The sequence below is a fragment of the Paramormyrops kingsleyae genome, chromosome 4 (genome assembly GCF_048594095.1).
Source record: "Paramormyrops kingsleyae isolate MSU_618 chromosome 4, PKINGS_0.4, whole genome shotgun sequence".
NCBI lineage: Eukaryota > Metazoa > Chordata > Actinopteri > Osteoglossiformes > Mormyridae > Paramormyrops > Paramormyrops kingsleyae.
In genome coordinates this window covers 17976214-17993656 of record NC_132800.1, presented here as the reverse complement: position 1 = coordinate 17993656, position 17443 = coordinate 17976214, and the positions used below count along the sequence as shown (strand labels likewise).

Below are 17443 nucleotides of genomic sequence, written 5' to 3'. Positions count from 1 at the left end.
ATAAACTGAAATTTCGTATACAATTTTTCATAAACTATTTTTCTGTGGCAAATCAAACACGCAGTGAATGAGGTACAGCTCTTACTCTTCTCCAGCATGTCAGCGAGATCATTTTGCTCCATGGTCCTCAGGATGTACTGTGTGATCTTCAGAGCTCCCTCTCTACCACAGGTCTTCTGCATCTGACCATCACTGTCCAGGTCATTGTCCTCCTCCAGCTGAGGCTCAGAGCATTCTGGGTCATTCTGATCCAGGTACCTTTTCAACTTCATCAGCTCATCCTTCAGAAACGTTTGAGCTTTTTCCTCCAGTAACTGAAATGAACAGTTACAGTTTAATTATTATCACTCTTGGCACCATATATTTTTTAAAATTTTACTTGTGAATTAGTTGTAAATATCATCACTTTGACAGGTTCAGTCACTTGATAATATATCTCTAGATGATGTATGTCAATTTAGATAAAACCAAAGAAAATATACTTCAATAATAAATGCAGACCTTGAAGATGGATGATAAGTCTGCTTTATGTGGAGGGAAATTAAATCTTTTCACTTGATCCCTGTGAATAAAACACAAATATTCGTCCATTAATCCATCCATCCTCCACCCACTTATCCCTGTTTGGGGGTGGGGCAAGGTGGGGGGGTCTATTTCAGACAGTAGAAGGCCTAGGATACAGGTTCCCCCTGGGGGGAATTCTAGTCCATCACAGGGCACAGAAACACAGAGGCTGTCATACACTCACCTAAAGGATTATTAGGAACACCATACTAATACGGTGTTTGACCCCCTTTCGCCTTCAGAACTGCCTTAATTCTACGTGGCATTGATTTAACAAGGTACTGAAAGCATTCTTTAGAAATGTTGGCCCATATTGATAGGATAGCATCTTGCAGTTGATGGAGATTTGTGGGATGCACATCCAGGGCACGAAGCTCCCGTTCCACCACATCCCAAAGATGCTCTATTGGGTTGAGATCTGGTGACTGTGGGGGCCATTGTAGTACAGTGAACTCATTGTCATGTTCAAGAAACCAATTTGAAATGATTCGAGCTTTGTGACATGGTGCATTATCCTGCTGGAAGTAGCCATCAGAGGATGGGTACATGGTGGTCATAAAGGGATGGACATGGTCAGAAACAATGCTCAGGTAGGCCGTGGCATTTAAACGATGCCCAATTGGCACTAAGGGGCCTAAAGTGTGCCAAGAAAACATCCCCCACACCATTACACCACCACCACCAGCCTGCACAGTGGTGACAAGGCATGATGGATCCATGTTCTCATTCTGTTTACTCCAAATTCTGACCATTTGAATGTCTCAACAGAAATCGAGACTCATCAGACCAGGCAACATTTTTCCAGTCTTCAACTGTCCAATTTTGGTGAGCTCGTGCAAATTGTAGCCTCTTTTTCCTATTTGTAGTGGAGATGAGTGGTACCCGGTGGGGTCTTCTGCTGTTGTAGCCCATCCGCCTCAAGGTTGTGCGTGTTGTGGCTTCACAAATGCTTTGCTGCATACCTCTGTAAGTGGATTCCTTACCCCACTTACACCTCGGTTGTAACGAGTGGTTATTTCAGTCAAAGTTGCTCTTCTATCAGCTTGAATCAGTCGGCCCATTCTCCTCTGACCTCTAGCATCAACAAGGCATTTTCGCCCACAGGACTGCCGCATACTGGATGTTTTTCCCTTTGCACACCATTCTTTGTAAACCCTAGAAATGGTTGTGCGTGAAAATCCCAGTAACTGAGCAGATTGTGAAATACTCAGACCGGCCCGTCTGGCACCAACAACCATGCCACGCTCAAAATTGCTTAAATCACCTTTCTTTCCCATTCTGACATTCAGTTTGGAGTTCAGGAGATTGTCTTGACCAGGACCACACCCCTAAATGCATTGAAGCAACTGCCATGTGATTGGTTGATTAGATAATTGCATTAATGAGAAATTGAACAGGTGTTCCTAATAATCCTTTAGGTGAGTGTATGTCATGGGCAATTTAGAAAGTAGCCTAAACACGTGTTTTTGGACGGCAGGAGGAAACCCATGTGATAGAGGGAGAGCGTGCAGCTGCAGACAGACAGGGGGCTCAGCCTTTTTTTTCTAAACAAAAAAAAACACAGATCAAATGTTCATGCCAAACCATTTATACAACAATTTGGTTAAAATATAATGTATAACAACATACAAATATACAAATTTTTGCAGTCGATACACTGGCATAATATCCCCCTCCCCCTGATCGGAGAATTTTACTGGCAGCCTTCCTGTTTATCTTTCTGTTCCTTAGTAAGACCTCACCTAGAATATTGTGTGCAGGTTTGGTTACCATACATCAAAAAGGACATTGCTGCCTTGGAAAGGGTGCAACGTAGGGCTACAAGAATCAGGGTACCCGCGGTCATGGAAAACTTGGAAAAGTTTTGGAATTTTTAAATAATTTTTCCAGGCCCTGGATAAGTTTTGGAATTCTTGGATAGAGAGGAAAAGTTTTGGAAGAATTTTGGAAACTAGCCTTGTTTATTTTTGTTTCCTGCTTCATTCCGCAACGTGCTAATGGAAATGTACAAGTGGAAGTCAATAGTTAACTACCTTATACAAATACTGTCCTACTTTAGTTTTACAAACTTGTGGGTTTTGGAAATTTTTCTTATGGTACTGGAAAAGTTTTGGAAAAGTCATGGAAATTTATTCTGCCAGATTTGGGGGAACCCTGAAGAATGATTCCTGGTCTTAAAGGAATGTTTTATGAGGAGAAGTTATCTGAGCTGAATCTGTTTAGCCTTCAGCAAAGGAGACTAAGGGGGGACATGATCCAGGTCTATAAGATTCTAACAGGTCTGGATGCTGTTCTGCCAAATGGCTACTTTAATATTAGTTTAAATAATAAATATAAACTGAATTTGAGAAAACACTTCTTTACACAGCGTGTAGTTAGAGTATGGAATAGTCTTCCTGCTAGTGTAGTGCAAGCTAAAACCTTGGGTTCCTTTAAATAAGAGCTAGATAAGATTTTAACAACTCTGAGCTATTAGTTAAGTTCTCCCCAACCGAGCTTGATGGGCCGAATGGCCTCCTCTCGTTTGTAAATTTCTTATGTTCTTGGCTCCAAGACAAAGAGCTCGCTTAACCCCAAAGGGATTTGTTCTGTCTCTTCATTCCAAGGTTGGCACCTGTAATGTTCAGGGGCTTCCTGTCTCTTGCTGGGCTGCACCTCAGGTTCCCAGCAGACTCAGGCTCTGGTGTGACCTCTGGCAGCTCCGTAGGATCTGGCTCAGCCACTGGCTCCCATGGTGAGGTGGGTGTGGGTCCTGACATTCCCTCCTAGGTAAGTCACTCGCTCCTGGGTGTCAGGTCTGGTATGTTCGAGGTCAGCATGGTCGTTGCAGCCTCTCAAGGCAGTAATTGCTTGACATGCCTGTGCCGTATCAAGTTGTTGCTGGTCTGCACATGGTAAGAAACAGGCCCTGTCTTTCTTAGAATCGTAGCAGGGGTCCACATCTCTTTTGTAGTGTAGTTTCATGCCAGGACAGGGTTTCTGGTGGAGAACTGCCTGTCTTTGGATCATTTAGCGTGTTATTTAACTCGTCCTTGCTGGCTCTCATGCACAGTTCCTTCTGTAGATGTAAGCCTCAGCAGATCAAGATGTGTCTGGAGTTGCCTTTTCATCAATAAATACACTGCGGATGTTCCTGTGGTTGCATGTGAACTGTTACAATGCTTCAGAAGGAAAGTGTCAATGCAGTGTTTCATGAGAGTAGCACATTTTAAATCATTGTGGGGCGAGGCGGGGTGGTTAGCACTCTTGTCTTACACTTCTGGGTCCAGGGTTCAAGTCTCCAGCATGGCTCCATGTGTGTGGAGTTTTCATGTTCTCCCCATGTTGTAGTGGGTTCCTCTGGGTACTCTAGTTTCCCAACACAATCCAAAACCATGCTGAGGATAACTGGAGTTCCCAAGTTGCCTGTAGGTGTGAGTGGTGTGCAACTGTGCCCTCTGATGGGTTGTTGCTCCTTCTCCTGCATCATGGTCCATCGTCAGTGACAATTTGCTCAGGCAGGTCAAAGCTGCAAAACATCTCCCTCAATGTCTAGAGTCTCCCTTTATATCATCCAGCACCACTGGTGTTGTCCATCAGCTGTGTGGTACCAGTACAATAACCCCAATCTCAACCAGTCTCTATACATCTGAGTCAATTTTAGGCTTCAGTGCATAGGGGACCTTCCTGGCCTTCATGAAGCATGGTGTGGTGCCAGGCTTCACCTGCAGCTTGACCTTCTTCCCCTTCATGCTTCTTGGTTTATCCTTGAACTCCGCTGCATGTCGCCTCAGCATTGCTGAAGGCCTCCTCTCATCCACTGACACTTTGTTCACTTTAATCCAGTCCAGACAAATGGTCTCTAACCATGGCCTGCCCATCAATGCTGGGTAATCCCCTTTAGCCACATAAATGGGAAGTCTGACCCTCTGTCTGATCAGTTCCCCCAGGACCTCTGCCTTTCCAGCCATGGGGACAGTCTCACTGGTGTAGGTCTTCATCATGAGCCTTGTACTTGTAGCAGAATGTGGCTCGGCTTGTACCTGAATATTTTCCCTGCCATGAATGACACCGTGACACCAGTGTCAGTCTCCATCTTGATTGGCTGTCCCTCCACCAGTGGTGTGACACCATTGGCTGCTGTGCCGCCTTTTACTCTCAGCACTTTGACCAGTAGCTCGTCTTCTGAGTCAGTATCACTGCTGCTGCTCTGCTCCTGATTTACAGCCTGCAGTTTCTTATTTGAATGTCACTTGTCTGTTTTCTCTTTCTCTGCTTTTTCCTTGTCCATGTATAATTCCTTCGATTTCTCCCTCCTTGCCTTACAAACCCGCTCAGTGAGCCCTTCCTTACCACAACTGTGGTGTGTGACTCTTTAGTCCAGCACTCTGCTGGGTGGTGACTCTGCTTCCACAGCGGTGACATTCCTTGCTGCCATCTCTCTGCCTGTCATAGGCGGCTGCTATTGCCTGCACTATAGATGCCACAGTGAGCTGCTGTGCTTCCTTCTCTAACAGCTCCATGGATATAGCATTTTCTATGGCTTTTTGAAAGGTGAGGGGGTCTTCTGTAAGCAGGTGCTGTTGGATTGCCTCACTCTGTAACCCACACACTAATATACTGTATCACACAGCAAGTCATTCAATGTTCAGACATTTTTCTCAGCTTAGCCACATACTGATTAATGGATTCTCCCTCTTCCTGCTTCCTTTATGAAACCTACACTGTTCTGCTATTACTAGTTGCTTGGGACAAAAATATCCCCGTAAAGTTTCTACAATTTCAGTGTATAAGCATCTGGTTAATTTGTCTGGAGTAGATCACTCAGTAATACAAAAGTTTATACTAAAATTGGCACAACCAGCTTCTCATTAATGACATCAGCCTGCACAAAAAAATCCAAACCCTTCTCAATAAGCAACCCAGCTCTCTATTGTTTCATCAGACTGCTGGAATGTTCTGGTCAAAGGAATTTTTGTCACTTTTTATATAAACTGGTCATTATCTTCTCAATTAGCACATACTCTGCCCTCTTCCAAATGCTACCAGGTACAGAAGCACAATATCCACAATGTCGGTCAAACTCCACCATTCGCGGGAGTGAACAGCAGCAAAAAGTCTGTCCTAGTCGCCAGTGAGTGTTTGCATCCAGCTCACTGCATGTCCATGTTTTTCCTCTAAACCAGTGTTTCTCAGCACAGTCCTGGGGACCCCAGACAGTCCACATTTTTGCTCCCACCCAGCTCCCAATACACCTGTACCAGGTATTCAGTGTTCTTCATTGGTTGTGTGTTACAAGGGGGAACAAATGTGGACAGTCTGGGGTCCCAGAGGAATGGGTTGAGAAACATCGATCTAAACACTGTGTGAAACAAGGTTTAATATCATGGGGGCTTAAGTGATTCTGTCACTTTGACACACTTAGTGTGGGTTACGCTGCCCATCAGTTATTTAAACGAGGGACATCTGGTAAAACAATATAGTCTGATAGACAACAGGCAGGCTTTTATATATAAGCCACAAATTATGGATTTTGTTTTAGCTTCCGTGTAGATTTTGTGTCTCATTTATGCTTTTGGATTTGTTTTCATTTTGATGAACAAAATCTGTTTCTTATAATTTTATTTTCAGTTTTCATCGCATAAATATTACATTTATTTGTTCAGCAAGAATTGAAATATTGTGGGGCAAGAAAGCAATTCTTAGATTTTTTTGTCTCATGACAACACCATTCGGAAGGTTTCTTCCTCTTAGGGAGTTTTTCCTTGCCACCGTTGCCTTTGGCTTACTCAATGGGGGGTCCTTACGAGGCAGAAATGTAAAGCGCATTGAGACAATGTAATGTTGTGATAATGCGCTATATAAATAAAATTGAATTGAATTAACAGGACATACTTTATTAATAGTCACAATTTCATTAGAAATGTTCAAACTGAAGCCTCAATCCGAGCAGATCTAATGAGTCCATTAGAATGCATTTATTTATTATCAATCCGTCCCAGAAGAAGACAATCTATTGTCCAGTCATGCTTAATCAATATACAGCAGTGTCCAGGTGACCCTGCTTTTTTCTAGCTGCATGCTGAGGATTGAAATTTAAAATGCAGTTTTCAGTTAACTAACTTCCAATTTCAGCTCTCAGGAAGCCAGTCTTTACAGTAATCCTCATCCTTTTACGTCAGACATGATTTAAATAGAACTTCTGTTTAAATTCTCAAAGGCAATGGGTAAAAAATGCATTCATTATAAATTGTTTCCTCATAGGTTGTGTGTGCCTGTATGTCCTTTGACTGAGAGTCTGAGTGTTATTTAAATGCAAATTTACCTTTGATCTGTAGGAAAAGGTCCATCTCTGAAGAAGATTGGTTCCCCCATTGACCTGTCACTCTTCATGGAAACACAGCTGGGTACAGGTGAGCCTGCCCTCTCCATCAGGACACTGTGGACAGTGAGAGGAAAAACCCTCATTATATAAATGTAATCCATACAATGTGGACAGGGTCACATTAAATCTTCAGCTGTTTAGCCTTCTGCTCTGCCTTCCTGTACTTTGACATGCTGTGAAGCTCTTGATGCAAACAGGCTTGTTTACAGTGTGGAAGAAAAGTTCCAGTCGGGCTGGGGAGAGATGCACAGTGGGATTGTTGTCAGTGTCTTAGGCCTTAGACAAGAAGAATGTGTATGTGTGTATGTCTTGTGCTGAACCTGAAACCGGGAGCTGAAACTGCCTGTTTGCGAAGATAATCGTAAGATAATCTCTTCAGAAAGAATGAGACTTACTACACTGTACTACACTGGCTGCTCATGTTGCAGAGGAAGATAACAAGAAAGCAGTCATAAATATCTGAGTGCAGAAACAGGCTTATGTTCCTGTGTGTTCTTACATGTGTGCTGCATTTATCTATTTCAAGAATCTTATGTTTGAATGAGCTCTAATGAATATGTTGTCACGAATTTGGTTACTGGACCAAATATATAAGACATAGTTTTATTTGCTTGATTGCATGGTATTGATTAACATGGGGATGTGTAAGAGGCTAGTAAGGGTGGGGTGTAACTGGTGGTGACTGGCTGACTGGTCAGTGGGCCTAAAGGAATACAGAGGTGCACAAGGCCATCATCTCTTAGGTCATCACACACTCTGTACATGGACCAGAGCAACTATCTTAACCAATGGGGAAAAAAGTGCCTTTTATGGGAGTTACAGTACAAAACTTTTTTCTTTTTTCAGCGGTTCACTTCTTTGGAATGGGGATACTCTGTTTTCCTGCTGTCAACTCTGGGACGCCACTCCTTAATAAAGACATTTTATCTTACTCGAGTCCATCCATCCATCCATTATCTGCCACTTGTCCGGGGTTCGGGTCGCGGGGGTAGCAACTTCAGGAGAGATACCCAGACCTCCCTCTCCCCAGCTACCTCTACCAGCTCCTCGGGGAGGATGCCGAGGCGTTCCCAGGCCAGCCGAGAGATATAATCCCTCCAGCGAGTCCTGGGTCTGCCCCGGGGCCTCCTCCCAGTAGGACTTGCACGGAAAACCTCTCCAGGTAACCGCCCAGGAGGTATCCGTGCCATGTGTCCAAACCACCTCAACTGGCTCCTTTCGACGTGAAATAGCAACGGATCTACACTGAGACTCTCCGGGATATCCGAACTTCTCACCCTATCCCTAAGGGAGACCCCAGACACCCTACGGAGAAACCTCATTTCGGCCACTTGTATTCGCAATCTCATTCTTTCGGTCATTACCCATAGCTCATGACCATAGCTGAGGGTATGGACGAAGATGGACCAATAGATCGAGAGCTTTGCTTTTCGGCTCAGCTCTTTCTTAGCCACGACGAACCGGTTAAGCGCCTGCAAAACTGTAGACGCCGCTCCGATTCGTCTGTCCAGCTCCCGATCTTGCCTACCCTCACTCGTGAACAAGACCTCGAGATACTTGAACTCCTCCACTTCAGGCAGTACGTCTTCCCTGACCTGAAGAGGGCAATCCCCCCGTTTCTGGCTGAGAACCATGGTCTCGGACTTGGAGGTGCTAATTGTCATCCCCGCTGCTTCGCACTCGGCTGCGAACTGCCCCAGAGCACGCTGGAGATCACCAGCAGATGAAGCCAACAGGACGACATCGTCTGCAAAAAGCAGCAAGGCAATCCTGAGGCCACCAAACTGGACACCCTCAACACCCTGGCTGCGCCTAGAAATCCTGTCCATAAATGTTATAAACAGGACTGATGACAAAGGGCAGCCCTGGCGGAGCCCAACCCGCACTGGGAACATGTCTGACTTATTACCGGCAATGCAGACCAAGCTTCTGCTCCATTCATACAGGGATCGAATCACTAGAGTTGAGCCGGATACTCGGCTGAAACGAGTATCCGGTACGGATAAAGCACTTTTGACGAGTACGAGTATCGTACGAGTAATACAAGTCAATATCTGTGCTCGGATTGAATAAAAATTCTCATTGGGTAGCTGACTGTGTCTGCGTTCTGTGATAGACTAGTCACAGCGCCCCTCCCCTACACACATACAGATTTATTGTGTTGCTGTGTCCCGCTCTGCTCACTCACACACAGAACACTGAGAAGAGAAGAGAACAGCGCTCTCTCTCTCTCTGTCGCTCCCTCAGTCACTCAGGATCGCGGGTTTTTTTCCGTTAACGTTTAGGGTTTCTTCAGCTTCAGGTTTGTTTGTAGAATGCGACTCGCGTCTCTGCCTGTCGGAGTTTTTTGTTTTCTTTTTTAAACCGTCAGCTGGCTCTAACCATTTTTTTTTTTTACTTCACGCACTGAGTGTCTGACACTTTCTTGCTGTATTTTATAAAAAAAAATAAAGGTAGTTGTGGTATAATTAATATTACAAATTAAGCTACACACACAAACACACACATACACACACACTCCCCCCCCTCTCTTTCTCTCTCTCTCTGTCTCTCTCTTACTCACTCACTCACTCACACTCACACATACCTGGTGTGGAAATAAAAAAAATAAAAAAGAACCAAAAAAAAAGAAATCACACTGATCATAAAAAAATTAAAAGTTAAAGAAAGTTATGTTGAGATGAAAACTCTTGTTCATTACATTTTACTTCATAATTGCAACCGCATGTGTTGTATTCATTGTTGCAAAACTTGTTCTGTATATAGTTCGTTTGTTATCATGATCAAAACCACTGATCTGAAGCTCAATGCTGATGCTGTCATGTAAATAGTTTTCTAATCAGCAATAAATATAACAATTTCTGATCAACCCATATCAATTGGATGCTTAAAATAACATACCGGTTAAAGCCCCGCCCAATTAAAGACAACCCGACCCACTTCCAGGTCAAACCCCGCCCACTTCCGGGTTAGGCCCCGCCCATTCCGAGTACAGATACGGATACAGATAATTCATATGGTTGACAGATACGGATACAGATACAGATAATGCTGTACTCGCTCATCCCTACGAATCACCCACAACAGTAGACCCCGGACCCCATATTCCCGAAGCACCCCCCACAGAGTACCTTGGGGAACCCGGTCGTAAGCTTTTTCCAAATCCACAAAACACATGGAGACTGCATAGGCAAACTCCCAGGCTCCCTCCAGTACCCTTGCAAGGGTATAAAGCTGGTCCAGTGTTCCACGGCCATTATGAGAAACACATTGTTCCTCCTAAATCCGAGATTCGACTATCGATCTCACCCTCCTCTACAGTACCCCGGAATAGACTTTCCCGGGAAGGCTGAGAAGTGTGATCCCCCTGTAGTTTGAACACACCCTCCGGTCCCCATTTTTAAATAAGGGGACCACCACCCCGGTCTGCCAATCCGGTTTGTCCCTGACCTCCACGCACTGTTGAGAAGGCATATCAGCCACGACAGCCCCACAACTTCCAGAGCCTTCAGGTACTCCGGGCGGATCTCGTCCACCCCCGGGGCCCGGCCACCACATAGCTCTTTAACCACCATGGCCACCTCAGCCCCAGTGATGGGCAAGCCCCCCCCCAGCACCCTCAGGCTCTGTGCCCTCAGATGTTTCAAAGGCAGTGTGCGTAGATGTTTCTGAGGCAGGGTTGAGGAGGTCCGCAAAGTATTCCTTCCACCTCCAGGTGATGTCCCCAGGTGAGGTCAACAGCACCCCCTCCCCACTATAAATAGTAGGAACCAGGAGCTGCTTCCCCCTCCTGATATTCCGGATGGTTTGCCAGAACCTTTTTGAGGCCGACCGAAAGTCACTTTCCATGGCCTCACCGAACTCCTCCCACACTCGGGTTTTTGCTTCTGCGACCGCCCGAGCTGCGTTCCGCCTGGCCCGCCGGTACCAGTCAGCTGCCTCCGGAGACCCCCGGGCTAATAATTCCCGGTAAGCCTCCTTCTTCAGCTTGACAGCCCCCCTCACCTCTGGTGTCCACCATCGGGTACGGGGGTTACCGCCACGACTGGCACCGACCACCCTGCAGCCACAGCTCCGTATGGCCACTTCCACAATGGAGGTCCGGAACAGTGTCCATTCAGACTCAATGTCCCCAACCTCCCCCGGTATGCAGTTGGAATTCTGCCGGAGGTGCGAGTTAAAGCTCCGGCGAACAGGAGCCTCTGCCAGACGTTCCCAGCAGACCCTAACTATGCGCTTGGGCCTACCAGGTCTGACCGGCTTCCTCCCCCGCCACGTGAGCCAACTCACCACCAGGTGGTGATCAGTTGACAGCTCTGCCCCTCTCTTTACCCGAGTGTCCAAGACGGAAGGCCGCAGATCAGATGACACGATTATGAAATCGATCATCGACCTGTAGCCCCGGGGCATGTTCGTACCATGTCCACTTATGGACACCCTTATGCTCGAACATGGTGTTCGTTATGGGCAAACCATGCATTGCACAGAAGTCCAATAACAGAACACCACTCGGGTTCAGATCAGGGAGGTACTCGAGTCCTGTCAGACAAATTTACTTCATCCCTGTTACTGAGCAGAATTTAGAGAAGATAAAGTGAATACAGAGTCCTGTCAGACAAATCTACTTCATCCCTGGTACTGAGCAGAATTTAGAGAAGATAAAGTGAATACATGGTTTTTTACTTTTGTTTAGTATTATTGTTACAATCTCTGTCACTAGATATGGCTGTTGTTGCTTTTATTTCCGGTTTATTGATTTAATTGTTTATATATTTGTTTGTTTGCACTCTACTTTGTCATATGTCACCGTTTTTGATGGGAGGGGAAAGGTGAGGAAATACTGTATCTACCCTGGTCAAAATTGATGTCCACAATTTCGTTTATTTTCCTCTCCCTCAAGATCATGGAGCACTGTGAAAACTAGAAACAAATAAAGTAGTTTCACTAGTACATATGACATCCATTTCAGACACTTATTTATTTTATCAAGGTGCACAAGTGCTTAACAAAGTTAACCAGCATAAATTTACCGTGTACGCCTTGTAAAACCAGCAGTAGAAAGGTATGACGATCTGCTGTGGTATAGTTCTCTCTTGTCTCTCCCGCTTAACCGCACAGCTTTTCGATTAACAAGTTCCGGTCCACGTGACTCATGGAGGAGGTAGCTACTCACCACTATTTTAATGGAAACATTTTCCTCAAACAAGAAATTTATAAAAAGACTTGTAACTTATTTTGTAGTGTTTACTATAAGTATACCCAAACAAGATAAGGAAAAGGAAACAAACAGAAATAAATGTGATGGTCTCACATGGTGGCTTCCGTTGTTATCATGGCAACCCACACAACCGCATTTCAGCGTCAGCTACAAATACTGTTACCTGTTTCTTTTTAAAACATAAAACATTGTTTAAAATATTGCAATTTGCAATATTTGATTTATTCTTAGGCTTCTGGTGTTAGAGCCATTTGCTAAATAGTTAGTTTCTTTGTTCATAAACAGTCACCTGTTTTAAGAGCAATGTCATAAACAGAAAAAAGAATGTTGGTGGACATAATGGAGTGAAACCTTGTTTAATTTCCAGTGTAACCACATAATTTTTTTTTATTAATAACCATTAGCAATTGTCCTCACTGCAAAATGCATACCTCAGCGAGTGGCAGCCTGTTACGGCAGCTCTGCTTATTTCTGAGCTTCTTTCTTACTTTTCTATTTTTTATTCTCCTACTTCTTAATTTAATTCTTTAGTAACTTAAATCCAACATCATGCATTACCGTTTCATGCTAGTTTTGGCCATTGTTTGGTATTTTTTACTTTTTTCGTCCATGTTTGTCAGTACAAACCAAGAACAAACGTGATGACCAGCGGCGCCTGCTGGCCAAAGAGGGAAACGGCATACAGAAGGGGGCAGGACAGAGACACAGACACAAACAGAGTCAGTCTTACCTCTCAGTTCTCTTTGTTTTACACTCCACAGAGGGGCTCATTTCAGAAGCAGCTCCGCCCATTTTTGTGCCGATGACTCGTTCTGGGGCCTCTGTGAACATGAAGGTAAATAGATATGTACATACATGCATAATAGTCAAATTATTACAGAGCCCCTGAAGGGACCTGTGCAAAAAAATAAAATGATGTTACTTTCACCTGTCCTGTCACATACGCACAACCTACTTTCGCATGCCCACAAGATACTAAATGAACATTGGAAACACACTTAATCTAAATCCTCTCTTAGATATGAGACCACATAGCATAGGCTAATGTAACCTGCATAGCCACACTATTGCTTGATACTAGCTAGTCCAGAGAGGTCACACTGTAGACTGTCAGTGATTGATGAGTTATTAATCCATTCCAGATGCTCTGCACCATGGATGTCACTCAGGCAATCATGCATGGTGCATGGTTCACCTTGATCAACCTCAAGGATGCATACGTTCATGTTCCTGTTATCCAGGAGCATTGATGCTTGCCTTTCAGGAAAGACTTTACCAATTCCGTATTCTCCCATTTGGCCTTGCCCTAACTCCATGTGTTTTCACACGTTGTGTTACAGTAGCCTCAGATCCCCTACAGTGCCAGGCCATACTGCTCTCCCCATATCTCCACGATTGGCTCCTTGTTGTGCCCTCTGTACAGCAGGTGGCTCTAGAGACCTAGCAGTTGCTGTAGTAGGTGACAGCTCTAGGTTTTCCCACCAACTGGGAGAAGAGCTCCGTTTATTCCTCCCAGATGGTAGAGTTTATAGGCATGGGCCTGGACTCCAAGCAGACGCTGGGCTATCTTACTCCAGCTAGGTAGCTTGTGCTCAGGACAACCCTGGCTTGATTCCGCAGGGGCTGTCACTTGCCTTATCTGCCTGACTCCGCCTGGCGAGGTTGCTGGCTGCCACAACATTACTTGCCCAGTTTCCTCTATCTGCGTCCCCTCCAATGATGGCTGAGGTCCATGCGATTGTCTCCTGTACCATGCAGGAACACCCCTGTCCGGATTTTTCACAGCTGCATCAGGGCACTGCTGCCATGGCATCAGCAAAGTCTTCTGCGGAAGGGAAGTGATGATAATGGATGCATCACTTTCAGGTTGTGTGGAGGGTCTGGAACCACCGATGTATGCAGGACAGCACGTAAATCGGCTGAAACTGATGCCTGTTTTGCTCGCTCTTCAGCACTTCAAGTCTGTGCTGATGGGGAGGGATGTGTTGCTTCGGACTGACAATACTTCTGTGGTGTTGCCAAGGGAGCATGAGGTCCAGGCGGTGCCTGGTCCTGACACGACGGCTCATTCTCTGGGTGGAGGGACGTCTGCTGCCCCTGAGGGTGACCTATGTCCAGGAGTTGTAAACTGCGCAGCAGATGCACTCTCTTGGGGAGCTGTTCGTGTGGGGGATTGGTGTCTCAACAGGGAGGTGGCCCAGGTAGTGTGGCGGACGTATATCACGGCGGAGATGGATCTGTTTGCCACAGAACAGACGTCTTTGTCCCCGCTTTGGTTTGCAGAGCTGGGTAAGCTGGGCTCCGTGGGTCAGGATGCTCTGGCTCACAAGTGGCCCAGCTGTCTTCTTTATGCTTTCCCTCCCCCTCCCTCATCTGGATGACCCTCAGTTGCATCCAGCGGATGATTTGTTGTGTCCTGCAGACTGTCTTTTAGGGTCAGTATGCAGGCATGTGCAAAATGGCCTCTGAAAATGTAATGTTGTGATGTTGATGGATTTTGAGTGAGACAGGAATCCATGACTGTTATTGCAGTATCTGTCTTAGCAATTGAAAAAAACTGTAAAATTCACACTGCCTTTCCAAACTGATTGGTGTGAGGAGCAGTGACAGACATTCCAGACTGATGGGCCATTGACAGTATGCAAAGGTGTGGTGACTCCAAAGTCACTTCAAAGTTGTAACACTTTAGTAATCAAACCTCATACAATTTTTTGAATGTCTCATTCACCTTTGTGTAGCCAACCCCTATGTCTATAAGCTTCAGAGCTCAAAAGTCTTGGCTAGAAATTTTTATAATGTGATTTTTTTACAATTTGTCAACACCACTGAAAATAGGTTTTGGAAACGTGTATGTTTAAAGTAGATTTTAACAAAAAAAAATAGAATAATCACATTCTAAATAATCTCAGATTATTGGTGCTGAGTTTGTGCTGAATAAAAGCATTCGTAGCACTTTGGGATAAATGTTTTTTAGATAGGTGAAATATTTTACAGTTTTTCCGAATTGCTGAAATATTAAAAATCATTTTGGGAACAAAACTGCCAATTGCCAAAAGTCATTTATTGAATCAGTCACTTGTTTGGTGAAACTTTAAACCTGTCACTTAGTTAGACACAACTTGCAGATCTCAGTCATCCTTTTTGCAAAACTCGAAAAACATTCTCATTCATCAAAACACATTTTGCGCTGTGGTGAACTTTGATGCAAAATAGAAAACACAGGCTGCCGAGGTTAAGTGCAGCCAGCACACAGTAGTCATTTAGACACAGTGACTCAAAACTGTTCTCACACAATTCTAAATGTTTAAAGAAGCCAAAGAGTGACTGGAACATAGAATACATGCCGGATGAGACTGCCATAGGTGAATAGGAGTTTAATTTCGATGCCAGGGTACAAATGGGTCATAACTGTACAGTATACAAATATTTTTCGTAGATGACCTTTTTTTTTTTTTTACAATTTTTCTGAATTGCTAAAACACTAAACCTCAATTAAAAAACTAAACTGTCAACTACCAAAACTACCAAAACTCCTTCATAAAATCAATTTAACCGACTGGCTTGATGCGTGATCTGAAAGCAGTGTTTTCTTTTGAGCAAAGATAATATAGTTTTGAGAAGATTGTTTGATTTTGCAAGATGAGTGAAAGGCTTTGTGAGTTTAGCTTGAATTTTAGGGTTTGTGGTTAGTGGTTTGAGAATAGGAGAGGAGATTTTAGGAAATGTTTTAGCAATTCAAAAAACTGTAAAATGTCAAGGCATGTCAGACTACTTTGAAAGTGGGTAAAGTGGGAAAAGTTTCTGCCGCTATATAGAGTACTGCACTATGCAGTGCAGTATATGCAATTAAAATGCACCATTATCATCAAAATGTTGTATGATCTTCATACTGTATAACCATTAAAAAGAATCAGCCTGGTCACCACATTCTGTTATACACATCAACATTATGGGAAAATTGATAAACTTATGTTAGTTACCCAGAGTTTTGCTCCCTGCAAGCTCCCAATCACACCTGTACCAGAAAGCCGAGAACGGGACCATGCTTTCAGTTATTTTTTTAATTCTGTTAAAAATGTCAATAATTAACTTATTTCCTCTAGATAATGAGATCATTTTCTGTGAACAATTACAAGAATAAACATATAGTGACGCCTTGGACCATCAAGCGCGGCGCTGTTCGTATGTAACTATTACTTAATGTGTGCATCTGTGTATTCAGCGTTAAGGTATTAAGTGTCGTACATACGTAGTATTTTACCGTGATGAGCGTGTCATGTCCTGTCGCTAAGTTACACCAGGATCCTGGGAAATGCCAAATCATATCACCATACAGAATAAGTGTAGATGATATGTGTCAGGGTCGGTGCCCGTCCATCCCTGTCCTATGTGTTCGGCTAGCCATCCTGTTCCCTCTGTCTTTGTACTAGTCCTTAGTGATATTTCCTTATTCTCTGGGTTGCCACATAGCCCAGTGGGTGGAGCGTGTGGCACCAAGGCTCTAACCCTGCAGTCATAGGCTTGAAGCCAGCCTCACTTGTTTTGTTTAATGGGTTTCTGTTTTTTCCCCTAGTACAGTGGTTCCCAACCTTTTTTAACTCACGGCCCACACAGCCAAACACATATGTTTCCGCGGCCCACTGCAAAAGAATTTAAACGATCCCGCTTTTTGTGTCGGGTTAACTAAGTACTCGGAAGCAAGGCTGTTAATTGTCTTTATTGAATAAACTGGTAATTTATTTCATTATATATCAAATTATGATTTATTTGATTTTGACTAGACATTTTTTATTATATTAACAATATTACAATTTCTATTAATAATAATTGGCGGCCCCCCTGCAATACCGTCGCGGCCCACTAGGGGGCCGCGGCCCACAGGTTGAAAACCACTGCCCTAGTATTTTAGTTTTGTTTATGCTATTTGTATCTGGTTTAATTCTGTCCTGCTTGTGTTTGTGTTCCTAGTGCTTCCTAGTGTTAGCCATCAGCTGAGTGTCAGTATTGCTATAGTGCTTATTTCCTGGTATGTTGTTAATGTTTCCTAGTTCTGGTATTTGTTAAAGTTCCCTAGTGTCTGTCCTTAATTGTTTAAGTTTCTACACCTGTGGCCTGTTTCCCTGCACTGTGCTCATTGGTCAATTGTCATTCACAATTCTCACCTTCCTTTTGTTAGTCCTCATTATTTGTGTATTTAAATGCCTGCCTTTGTTAATTTCCCCAGTCAGTCATTGTGTCATGTTACTATGTTATGTAATTCTGCTTAATTCCCATATCCTACTCCCTTTGCTGCTCAG

At 44.1% G+C, this 17443-nt stretch overlaps 1 protein-coding gene across 3 annotated transcripts in view; it reads right to left on the bottom strand.

The window, feature by feature from the left end:
- LOC111844371 (NLR family CARD domain-containing protein 3-like) overlaps positions 1-17443 on the bottom strand; it is a 79045-nt gene that overhangs the window by 60349 nt on the left and 1253 nt on the right. For 2 of the 3 annotated variants that reach the window (XM_072711546.1, XM_072711545.1), the window contains exons 2-5: positions 12877-12967; positions 6869-6982; positions 502-562; positions 86-314 (exon numbers count right to left, since the gene is read on the bottom strand). In XM_072711546.1, the coding sequence (XP_072567647.1) occupies positions 86-314; positions 502-562; positions 6869-6982; positions 12877-12938 (466 nt within the window). In that variant the 5' untranslated portion in view covers positions 12939-12967. The remainder of the gene's footprint in view (positions 1-85; positions 315-501; positions 563-6868; positions 6983-12876; positions 12968-17443) is intronic. The other variant, XM_072711547.1, reaches the window with a different exon arrangement.